A 12,748-nucleotide genomic window follows, 5' to 3' on the forward strand; every position below is an offset into this window, starting at 1 on the left:
TGAAAAGTCTTCTAAGTCTTGATCAATTGTTGTTTGCTAATTCTTCTCTGAGAGGTAAGTGAAGACAACGAACACTACTGACTTACATACACAACCTTTCAGCATAGGCGCAACTGGATATTGAAAACATAAAACATGTTTCTTAATCTTCTTGAGACGGTAGAGTCTCGTGCTGATAACGTGTTGTAAAACAATAAAAGAATAAGAGCAATATTGCACAGAAAGAGAGAGGGAATTCTTATTGAATTTTGGGGTGAATTACAATGGAATAGAACCCTCTATTTATAGGGAGAGGTTGACTTAGCCACCAAATAATAAACCCTAGAATCTCTCTAAATATGGACATTCACCATAAATAGAATTCTATTTATAACAAATATGGTAAAGTTCCCATAATTTTAGATTATTTACGCCTTATCTTTTTAGAGACAATTCTTTAAATTCTGTCTCCAATGGAGTAAATTTGTCTTTAAAAATAATTAGAAGATTTTTTTTTTTCGCAGAAAAATTTAGCCAACTGAATTAACGAGATAGAATTTTTATCTTGGCATAAAAAGGAATAAATTCAAAAATAGATACTTTTCAATCTTTGCAAGTGAAAAATGGCTATTATCATAAAGTTTTAAATTCTACAAGTGAAACTTCATGACATTGACTTAAAAAGTGGCAAGCCTACGCCAGGGGCTTTTGCATTTATACCCAGTTTTGAGGTCACAATTCAATCTATACTCACTTTGCAAAAAAAAATTGCAAGTCTATCCATATTATGATCAACTTTAGACTTATTGGGTCTGAAGTTAAAAAAAAAATTAGCCTGAAGTGAAAAAATTGCACTTCATATGCACTTAAGGCCAAGTAGGTCTGAAGTGTAATCAATGGTTTCATGCACTTAAGGCCAATAAGTCTGAAGTGAAATTTTGCACTTTAGATGCACTTAAGGCCAAAAGGTTTGAAGTGCAACAAATATTTTCCTACACTTAAGGCCAATAAGTCTGAAGTGAAAAATTGCACTTCAGATGCATTAAGGCCAAGTAGGTCTAAAGTGTAACCAATGGTTTCATGCACTTAAAGCCAATAAGTCTGAAGCGAAAATTTGCACTTTAGATGCACTTAAGGCCGAAAGGTCTGAAGTGCAACAAACGTTTTCCTAAACTTAAGGCCAATAAGTCTGAAGTGAAAAATTGCAAATGCACTTAAGGTCAAAAAGTCTGAAGTGCAACCAATATTTTCATGCACTTAATGCCAAATAGGCATGAAGTGCAAATTGCACAGAAATAGAATTTTATTCTTCGAATTTTAACAATCCAATATACGATTTAATACCTAAATCTACTCCAAATGAGCTCAAATTTGAAACATAACCTCCAAATATCACCAAGAACAAACCCCAATCATCAATTTGTCAAAACAACAATAAATCTAACGAACCTATTTTGCAATTAAGAAAAAGAAAAAGAAAAAACCCTAATCAATAGTAAAAAATAAAGCGCTACAGCAGTTCACCACTGTAAAAAATTATAAACTACCTTAAAATGTGTTCACAAACACCATATAAAATCACTGTCACCCAAAGAAGAAGAAGAAAGAGGAAAAAATTGCCTGAAGTTGTTCAAAAAGTGGGTAAAAGCTAAATTTTTTTTTAAAAGTAGATACATATTAAATGGAGGTGATCAAATAGGGTGCCCGTTCAATTTTTACGCTACGCTAGTAGACGTAGAAAGGTCATTTGTGCAAATGCCCGTAATTTGGCCCTATAGAGAAAGCCCATCTTTGTGCTTTGAAGGAAAGCCTGTTTTTATGGGCCTAGAAACCGTGTTTTTCTCCTTGACTTGCTGACCCCCCCCCCCCCCACAACAACCCCATTCCATATAAAATTCCTTATTACTCTTCTGCCATTGGCCATTGTATCTCTCGACAAAAAGCAAATTCGTAACCCTAAGTCACCAGCTTCATCTCTCTGAAATCCAGCTGCTCTCCCTCTAGATCAAATATTTTCCTGAATCTCTTTCAATCCCATCAAAATTTCAATCTCTACCCCATTAAAGCTTCAATCTTCACACTTCTCCCCATTAAAACTTCAATCTTTATACTTTTCCCCTTCCTCTCCTCTATTTCTCTACATCTTCCTCCAATAATCGCAGATCTTGGTAAGTTTCTGTTCTTTTCTCGTGTTTATTACATGGATCTTTCATTTAATTTGTTGTATGTTTACGATTTAGCAAAAAATTTCACATACCCATATCGGATATTTACACCTGTGTTGTAAAGATCATGTTTTGTTATGGATGAATTATCTGTGGGCTGATTTGCAGTCACAGAGGCAGATCTAGGAATTGCAATTTATGGGGTTCGGGATGCCAACGGAACCCATTGACTATTTGTATTACTGTGTTCAAATTTAATATTTATACATATTTAATAGATTTCTCAACACATATACAGGGTTTGGGCTGAAGATAGTTCAGCTGAACCGTGATATTAGACCGTGCATCTGCCTCTGTTTGCAGATTTACATCTGTGTGTGTTTAGCAACATGTCTTTAGTTTTTCATTGATATAATTCATCCGTCTAAATTGGGGACAAATTACTTTTGAAACAGAATATAATTGGTAAAGATTTATGTATTATTGTGGATTTATAATGTTTTAAATCTATTGTCTATAACTTTTCCTCAATAAGCGGAAGAATTGATATAGAGGACTTGTATGGGCTTTGGCACTTTTTGGTGTTGGGTTCATAGATCCATGGTTATGCCATCTGTGCTGAATTAACCAGTTTACTTGTTGATATGAAACTTACTGTCAATGACGCCATGTGTTTTAACTATCACATGCTCTTGTTGCTTATTTATTGTAGAAGATTTTTCTGTTAGAGCTTTAGCTCTGATTTGAATATTGTTCGTTGATTGGAGTATGGTGTCAGAAGTTTCAACTTCTGGTCTCTCTATGTTTCTCCCTTTTCTGCACTTATTGCTTCATACTTAGTTAAGTACTAAAATATATAACTACTTCGTCCTTGTCTGCAGACTGATTTTTCAGCTGAGGTTTTTGTTGCCTGAATACGTCATGGCTTCCTTGGATATGACTCTTGATGATATGATAAAAAGTAGGAGAAATACTGAGAGAGGTGGTAGAGGACAAGGCAGGGCCCGGCGTGGAAGAGGAGGATCATTTAGAGGTGGAAGAACAACAGGAGCTCCTCGTAAAGTGCCACTTGGTGTAAATGCTCGGCCATCTGCCAACAGAATTGCCAAGGCAAGCTCGAAACTGATGGAGTCTTTTGCATTTCCTAGACAATTTCATATGCTTTAGAAATGAAACGGAGGGTTCTCCGTATATTTGCTATAGAATTGACATACAAGAGGTTGGCATGTTTGGCTCTAAGGAGAAAGTCCACTTTGGTTCAGACGTAATAAGCTGTCAAATGGTAGTGCAAAGTATTGATGATCCTCTAACTCCTTCAATTCGAATGGGTTTTCTTCGATGAACGTGCAATGGATTTTGATAAAATGGGATATTCAGGTGGCCCTGTTGTGGCACATTGCTTCTTTGTGTAGCATGTTGCTTGAAGTGCTTCATTAACTGGAAAAAATTAAAGAGATTTCACCTTTTAATTTCCATAACATCTAGAGGGTTGTACTTTCTTAACCGTCTCTAATCCTCACTATCTAATAGCAATTGCTTTAAAAGGGAGTTTGTGATTGTCCTAATGGATCCAACTGCAATATGTGGAACTGCTGTGGAGTCGAGATCTTCTGTTACAATCTAGTTCATGGCCTCTTTGCAAAAGTTGCTTCCTTCACTGAACATCAAAAGTGGAGCTCTCACCTTTTGTTTAAGGACCTGTTGATGTGCAGTGGGTCAAATCCTCCATTCCACCAACACTTTTATCCATAGTTCATTCCTCTTTCTCTATTAGATTTCATTGTTTTTGAGAAATTCGACGTAAGAAACTCCTCCTAGTTCGATGGAACGCTGATGATATCTGATTTAATCTTGAAGAATGGTTATCTTTCTTATTTTTTGGTAGTATTGCTGACTTTTAACTTTCCACCTGGATATATTTTGGGCATGCTCTCTTCAGTCTTTCCGCAGAACGAAGAATTTGCCATGGCAGAATGGCAATGGCTTGTTTGAAGATAGTCTTAGAGCTGCAGGGATATCATCTGGATTGGAGAGTGGCACTAAGGTGTATGTTTCCAACTTGGATGTTGGAGTGACAAATTCTGATATAAGGGTACAGCTTGTGCATGTCTTTCAAATATACTTCTTCGCACTAGATATCTTTCAAGATCTGTTAAAAGAGGACTTGCTACACAGGAACTCTTCTCCGAGATTGGTGAACTGATACGATATGCTATCCACTATGACAAAAATGGTCGTCCAAGTGTAAGTTAATTTCTGCTAATTTAAAGCATAGTTCTGCGTTAACTTTTACTCGTATTGCTTTGTTATCACATGGACAAGTTATTCATCAGTTGGTGATATGTATGCTGCCTAGTTTGAACTAGACAATTGAAGTACAATTCAGCCTGGGCTTAAAGCTGCATATTATAAATGAAACAATTTATCACCTTCTCAAAAAGAGTTATCATTGCTTCTAGGAATGTTACCAACTGTTTCTGAGAAGAACCTAGTGAGTGGTTTGAAGCTTGATGTGGTTTAGAAATGCATCTACTGGTATTTGTAGTTCAATTAACGAGGGAAATAGCCTCCTACGAGACTTTAGAAATATCTAGTTTTTTTGATAAATGCAAAGTAATACACGGGACCCACATTTGGAACCAGCTTTCAGCTCATATGCATGCGAGTCTTATATCCCATACTTTCTAATTAATAACCTTACTCATTTTGAGCTCTTTATCTTTGTATAATTGTGTCATGTCAAAGGATCACATCTGTTATTTAAGATGGAGTAGAAATCATTGGTTTGAAGCAGTGAGGTTGTAATTGTAAAGACTCATTGGCGGGTAAGCCTGAGAAAAATGAATATTGGAGTTTAGTGTACGGGAAAAACAATAATCTGCATGGCACACGTCTGAATACGTGTGTGTGTGTGTGTGTATATATATATGTATATATATATATATATATATGTTGTCTTGTTCCTATTAACTTGCCATAGAATTTCAAATCAGCTGCTCAAGCCACTCGTAGATCACCTCTTTATCATAACAGCTGGCCAATGATGCTGGTGTCTAGCTTGATGATCTATACATTTCTCTTCTTTTTAATCTTCAACTGTTAGTTCGTGGTACTCATCCTGGTTTTCTGTGTCTTTTACACGTGTATCAGTTTGTCAGTTGTTTCTTTTAGATTAAATACTGTAGTTGTTTTTGTAGTACTAGCTTGTGTAGTATTGGAGTTACCCTTGATGCTAAACTTTTAATCACTTACAGGGTGCAGCTGAGGTGGTTTTTGCCAGAAGGAGTGATGCATACCAAGCACTTAAAAGATACAACAATGTTCAGTTGGATGGGAAGCCAATGAAGATAGAAGTTGTTGCCCCCCCCACAGACATGCCTTTATCAGCTCGTGTAGATGTTGGACGAGGAAGTGGAAGGAGGACAGTTGTCATGATGTATGTAATCTTAATTTCTTTCTTTCCCTCTCTTAGTATCTCTGGTTGTCTGTGTCACAGCCATGCTTATTAACCGACTGTTGCAGTATGTACCGCCATTTTACTTTCAGAATATTTTGCACTCCGTGTTGGGTTGTCGGTAATAGCAAATGGTCCACATAATTGCTTTTAGCTTCTCAGTAGTGCTTTAGCCAAAGATTGCTTATTATAATTGAATCTCATTATTGCCCTATTATAATGACAGACCTGTGCCTTTTTCCCTGTTGATGTGAGAGTCATTTGCTTGTTTGTAGTTTAATTTTTATGCAGGGTGTGGTTGTTTTGGTTGGGGTTTTCTTATAGGATTATTGTTTCTCAAAAGTAGTCTTGTTTTACGGGTCTTTTTGGGCAGTTAAAGTGAACCTGTGTGTTGTGCAGGCCTGGCTCAGCTCGTGGAAGGGGTGCCGCGTCTGCTGCTAATCGTGGTTCAAGGTGAGTTTCTGATTTGCACAGTTATTTATTCTCTGGATGTTGTTTAGTTACCGGGAGGGTAGCGGTGGAACATGTTTGTTTGGAGGCTGGCTCTAAGGCCATATACCAGTAGAATGGTAGGTTTTTGCTTTAAGGCAATTTTGACAAATTTGATGTTATTAGATGTCAGACTGCAATGTTACACTCTATACAGCCTAATTGGATGCATATTGTTTCATCTTGAGCTATTCCAAGACATCTTCTATTGTGGAGAGTTTGGACGTTGGACATCTATTTGTTTGCAATTTTTAACATCTCACACCTGAAGTTGATGTTACACATAGCTTACTTTTCTCTGTTAGTGCAATCTCTCTCTTATTTACAATGAAATGTTAAATGAAGAGATCCTTTTGGATCAGCAAATCAAATGTACGTTTGATATTGAAGAGTTAGGAGTTCTTTTTTGGATTTAGATGTTTACCGTATTCTCTTCTTCATGGCTGCATTGACTTAATTGAAATCAAATATACGATTAAGTAAAAGTAACTACATCAGATTGAAATTCCTGTTATTTGTGGAAATAAATTAAATAGATGAAACCCTTGATAAAGGATAAAGATGGCGGTCATATTGTTTTGGTTAAACAAATTGTTGGACTTCTAAGTAATTGTCTTGTTTCTCACTTTATAGTCAAAGGGGCCGTGGAGGTTTCGGTACTGCATCGGGGCGTGGGCGCAGTCGTGGCCGTGGAGGTGGACGTGGTCGTGGTCGTGGCGGTAGGGGGAGAAAGAACGGCGTTGAGAAGTCAGCGGAAGAACTTGACAAGGAGTTGGAAAACTATCATGCTACTGCAGATGCTATGCAGACCTAATAATGGTGTGTACTTTCAGTCCTTGTGGCTAAGGGAAAGAATTGCAAGAACATTTGCTGTAAAGAGTTTCCTGAATGTTTTAGTGGTTTTTCTGATATCTGATAGATTTGGAGGATACTGGTTTTGGTTTAATGGTTTGTAACATGACCTATTAGAACGTTTATGCAGTAGTATATGACTATATAGTTGCGTTATTTTGTTCTGTGACCAACCAATTATTAACCATGGATCTGCAACTAATTCACAAGCATATGCGTGGGATGAAATACGACAAAGCTGAACTTCAATGTGTTTCAGTGCTCTCAGCGGGATTCAAAACAATGATTTCTTTCTGTGTTTAAACCTAGTCAAGGTTCGTGCAAGCTGGTCTGGACACCACGGTTATTAAGAAGTTGAACTACAATGTATAATATTGTTCGATCTTTGTATAGCGCATCACTTGGGTGACATTGGTGGCTGCTTCAGTTCTGATGCATTCTAGTCTAGGTATCTCTGTACATTTAAGTTTAGTTTTCTCTTTCAGTGTTCTCATCCGAGTAATGCTAATCCATCTATTCTTATTTACACGTTATCCTGCATAGAGTAATTCTTACAACCTAAATTTCTTAATAAGCTGTGCATGAATTAGCACTGCAGAATTTGAATAGGAAAATAACACTGTATAACCGGTCTCAAAATCAGGTGTGGAGGTAGCCCTTCGTATGTGGGTTCGATTGAACCCCCTAACTTTTGTCTTAAAAAGTTATTGAATTATGTATAAATTATTAATTTAGAACCCAATAATTTAAAAAAATTAGAATATTGAACCCATAAGTTTTAAATTCTGGCTCCGCCTCCGATCAAAATAATAGCAGAAAAATATATAATTTTTTGTATGTATATATAATTCTGTTGTTATATACAAAATATAAAAAAATCATGCATTTTTGCGGCTACTGAATTCTAAAAGTGATATTTTCGCAATTTAATTTATAAAATAACTGTCACATTAGTTTTGTAAAGTTGAATACTGTAAATTGAATCTTATATTCACTATGCATAGATAGGTTAGATTAGAAATACAGAGTTTAATGTGTTCGTATCCGTGGTTCCCTTTTTCTTCTACCCATTAGCCAAACAACCCTTCTCATGTTTCTGTTTTGTGAGTCGTTTCATTTAAACAAGTCATTTTCTAGAGAACCCCAATAACAAGTCTGCCAGTTGCATTCGTTAGAAAGTAATGTCTGGATTTACTGAGAGTTAGCGTCTCCTAAAGTGCTCAAGCTGTTGGCTTTTTGTGAAATCGTACCAAAACACTTTTTCTTGCTGGTTGAGCTTTCTATAAAAAAAAAAAATGATGCAAGAACGTATTCTTTTATCTAAGCTTCTTCACAGTGCATTAGTTCCCCCATCATAGATGGTATGATGGTTCACTCAAGCTTGGTGCCACGAAATGATTGAGAACTACGCCGGGATCGAAATGAATTTTATTCTTTGTATCTGTATAGGGTCAAATTTGACCCTCAGTATCTCTACGCCCAATGAGTGTACGCCGACCAACGTAGCGGGTACGACTCGGCCGTAAGGACCAAAGCGATGTCGTTTTGAACTCAGTGTCTATACAAGGGAGACGTTACCTATCTCTGTAATTTTTTGATTCTTTCGAGGAAGGTCTCCTATTATATAAAGGAGACCTCCACACTGTAAAAAGGGGGGCATCTGATCTAATACAACTCTCTCATTTTCTGTCTTTCTCTCTCTATATCACTACTTCTGACGAAAATACCTTATTAACATACATTGTCACTTTGCAATATTAGATCTACAACAACATTATCATCTTTGCATCTCTAGGCTTATTATATTTGATTACGATTTACCCCTTCTCTATTTTTTGATTGTTTTATCGCTTATAAAGTACATCGTTAACTTTTGAGCCAAACAAGTAGGGAGTTCAGGTAGCCGCACCCAGATAGCAGAGTACGTTAGCTGAGTATTTGAGGCAATGAATTTAGGTTCCCACTGACGTACTGAGAGAAAGTGGTTTAAAATAAACCGAGGAACCCCATGAAGAGCTTTGATCATATTTTCTTCTTTCTGAAATTTGATGAGAAAAAAATCAGACCCTAGATCAATTAAAGGCATTTGTTCAGTTGGTTTCCGTAGGGAGATAAGTTTCTACTTTAGTAATTGATGACCCAATTTTTTCCCAAAAACTTCAACAGTTACATAGTATTTTCAGGGGGTGTAGAGATGTGATTTATCCTCAGTGGTTAGAGGGATGAACATATCTTCTTCAGTGTCAGTAGTTGTTATTTCACCAGAGAGGTGAATACTTGGTTGTTGTGGAAGTTGGCTTTCAGAGTTGATCAATGAAGAGTTGTTTGTTAGCAGTGTTTGGAGGAATGTTCGTTGTGGGGCCAGCGATGATATAGGTTCATCAATCTGCATCCTTCCTATGTCAGGTGGTTCTTGAATATGTTTTAATGGAAGTTTATTAGGGGTGTGAGTTGTCATTGAGGTTTGTGAAGCATCAAAGATAGAAGTTTAATAGTAGAGAATTGAAAGTAGTGCAGTTATCATAGAGAGAAGGTCTCACATCTCTCTAAAGGAACTTTTTTTTAGGAAACATTGATTCAGAATGTGTTACTGCCACAAAAACGACACCTTAAGTCTTTAAAAAATCTTCTCTTTTAGTTTCTTAATAACTGAAAACATTAATGAACTTAAAGACCTTAAAGAGAAGATCTTCCGTTGGCCTTATTACTGGTACCCCAATGTAAAGAAGGTCAAACCTTCAAATTCTTATACTAAATTCCATTCTATCCTTTATCATCCTTTTTCTTTTTTTTTTGTATTTAAGTAACAATTCAAAGAAAAGTACCATAATAAACCTAAAATTCATAAAGAATGGCGCTAAAACCTAATGGAGGACATTACCTCCGTTTCCTTTTCTCCAGATTTGGCAAGCCGCAAAGTAGCTATTTCAGTTTGCTCGAGCACACAAATAAATTAATCATATAACCTAAAGTAATAAATTTTGTCACAACAATATGTAATTGAGGTTAAAACCTCAAAAATCCTTATGCCAAAAGTACTACATTCCGATTTCATATGAAGCCACATAATAACAAAAAGGAATATGGAATTAAAGCTTAAGATCTTTATTCCTTTCTAAACTTGTCCCTTATATTTTTTATTATATTGTTGTACGAATATCCTTGTAAATTTATTTCTCAAGTTAACATAGTACCAGGCATATAAACGATGAATATAATTTGAACATGGAATTCAAATAACTCTTTCATGATTTATGATAGTCCACTTGTTAAACCATTAGCTATACTGGAACCAAACTTGCATAGAAATATCAAATATTCGTAAAAAGGCAACAATACTGATTCACAAGGAACTAGCCTTTTCTGGTGGCGTACAATATACTTTCGCAAAATGAAATTGATATGCCACAATAGCAGCACGAGTAAACCCTTGTTCTTAAACTAAGGAACACAAAAAGGCAATCTTTTCTAGTAGTAGACATTATCCACAAAAGCAGCGATTACCAGTAATCTTTTCTTAACTACCTTTTTAAACAATCTTTTACCCAAGAACTATCGTATCAAATCATGGAGAACAAAAACTAGATGCGGAAGCGTATCTGAATCCATGGGAACCGGTGAACTTGTAGTCTTTGCAGTTAGTGGTCTTCCAAACCAAGACGTAGTACTTGCACAAATGACGACTCACACTTTTCCAACGATGAGATATTAAAAAAGAATCCTACTTTTGATTTGGAGACCATAACCCTATTTATAGATGCACACAATTTACGTAATTCTAATTTAGCTCATCATTAAATTAGAAATTATATCTGGGTATCTACACATAAGACCTCATACTTTAGAAAGTGTTTTATATACCCATTTTACTTTGAACCTTAGCGGATCACTTTCAATTTGGGTCAGCCTTTTAATGATAGCAACCAACATACAATTATTCTTAATACGAAATATATGTGCAAGTCCGTAAACTCTTACATAATATGGATATCCATATTATCCATGCTATCGATATTGAGATGCCTGGCTCAAAACCAGTCAATGGCTTCTTGAATATTATCACTTTTGGGAGAATTCTTAGTTTACCAAACTTGAGTTACCCCCAATTTGAGGCTTTACAAATGTAAAAGTAACCCATTAGTTACCCATTGGTTATCCGTTGGTTATCCGTTTTCTAAGTGGATAATATGTTTCTTATCCATATTTGACTCGTTTTTAAAAAGTTAATTATCCAACCCACTTTTAATAGATAATACGGGTGGGTAACTATTTTTTGTTTTAATCCATTTTACCACCACTGATTACTACTGTACCCGAAATTGTTGTCTTTGTATTTGTGAGGAGTATAAATTATGAAATTGGTAATGTGGTACTCCCTCCGATCCATGATAAGTGACCATTTTACCTTTGGCACACCATTAGGGAAATACGAACTCCTAGAGAAAAAAAGATGTATTCACTAAATTAACCTTAATTAATTGTTACCTTGGCACATTAGAATATGTAAAATAAGGGAAAATTTTGAAAAAATAAAATTAACTCCTTCTTAATTATGTAGATGAACACTTATTTTTGGACCAAAATAAAAAGATAAAATGGTCAATTATTGTGGAATGAAGGGAGTACAACATATATGATAGAGAATTGTTCATCAAATAAATTATATAAAGATCAATTAATTAATGTAAACAGTTAATGAGGTTATAGCTGTAATGAATCAAGGATCAGACATGAGCATTAAACATTAGAGCTATCAATATGGGCGGGATCGGGTTAGCGCAGCCCAGTCCACGTGGGCTTTAGCAATTGACGGGCTCAGCTGGGCTAGCCCACCATTTTGATGGGCCTTATAATGGTCTGCCAACCCGAGCTCTATGTGGGCTGCGGGCCCCCACGGGCCGACCCATCATTTTTTTTAAATAAAATTTTATATTTTTCTTTAAGTTCTAACCTTAAAAAAAGATAAATATTTAAAACTTAAAAAAATCTTATTGGAAAATTTTTACAAAACTTAATAACTTTTTATATTATTCGAATACATCACAATAAACACTAAAAAAGTAAAAGACAAGACCATTTCATTCACTAAAAGTCAAAACTCAAAATAAATTATTCAAGAGAACGTCCATGATGTTTATGGGATATCCAACACATGATCTTCATCAAACACATTTGAATCCGCTTGGGAGAATGTTGTCTTAACATCTTCACTTTCATCTACATGTACAATTCGTTTGCAATATTAATTAGTTAAATATTAAGAATAATTAAAATTTTAAAACTAATTAATGTTTCAAGACTTTGATCGTTTAATATGATGAGCTTAACAAACTTTAAGCTTGGGATATTCTTCTTGTTATTTTTTGTCATATAATTTTTTATTTTATAAATTTTAAATACGTATTTTTATTAGGCCCACGTTCGGGCCCAGCCCGGCCTCAGCCAAGCCCCACGGGCCACGGGCTTACTCGGGTCGGGCTTAAAAGCCTCATTTTTAAATGGGCTCCAAAAATTCTAGCTCAGCCCTGCTAAATCACGGGCTGGGCTGGGCGGCACAACGGGCAAGCCCATATTGACGGCTCTATTAATTATACGTTGATGCCACCATAATAGAAAGTCTTTAGCTACTTGAAGTAAATCAGTGCAATTAATGAGATTTAATTGCCACTACTTGAAATTCGGCAAAAATCGATGAAGAAAAACCGACCAACTTTGGTCGGTCAAAAAAACGGCCGAAAAACCGACCAAAGTTGGTCGGTTTTATAAAATATTTAATTTTTTAATTTTTTTTTACGAGACCGACCAACTT

The 12,748-nt window shown here is 35.7% G+C and overlaps 1 protein-coding gene across 1 annotated transcript; it reads left to right on the plus strand.

Annotated features, from left to right (window-relative positions):
* LOC109227206 (THO complex subunit 4D-like) lies at positions 1,889-7,123 on the plus strand. The gene is made up of 7 exons (XM_019392270.1): positions 1,889-2,147; positions 3,026-3,254; positions 4,084-4,236; positions 4,320-4,388; positions 5,399-5,580; positions 5,998-6,051; positions 6,721-7,123. The coding sequence occupies exons 2-7, from the start codon at positions 3,066-3,068 to the stop codon at positions 6,899-6,901; spliced, it is 828 nt and encodes a 275-aa protein (XP_019247815.1). The 5' UTR covers positions 1,889-2,147; positions 3,026-3,065; the 3' UTR covers positions 6,902-7,123.

Source organism: Nicotiana attenuata, chromosome 6 (assembly GCF_001879085.1).
Source record: "Nicotiana attenuata strain UT chromosome 6, NIATTr2, whole genome shotgun sequence".
Taxonomy (NCBI): Eukaryota; Viridiplantae; Streptophyta; class Magnoliopsida; order Solanales; family Solanaceae; genus Nicotiana; species Nicotiana attenuata.

What these genes read in the sequence shown, in the direction of transcription:
- LOC109227206 (XM_019392270.1), top strand. Translation starts at nt 3,066, where the DNA reads ATGGCTTCCTTGGATATGACTCTTGATGATATGATAAAAAGTAGGAGA. An exon ending in TGACAAATTCTGATATAAGG is followed by an intron (nt 4,237 to 4,319) that starts GTACAGCTTGTG and finishes CTTGCTACACAG; the next exon opens with GAACTCTTCTCCGAGATTGG. An exon ending in GCTGCTAATCGTGGTTCAAG is followed by an intron (nt 6,052 to 6,720) that starts GTGAGTTTCTGA and finishes CTCACTTTATAG; the next exon opens with TCAAAGGGGCCGTGGAGGTT.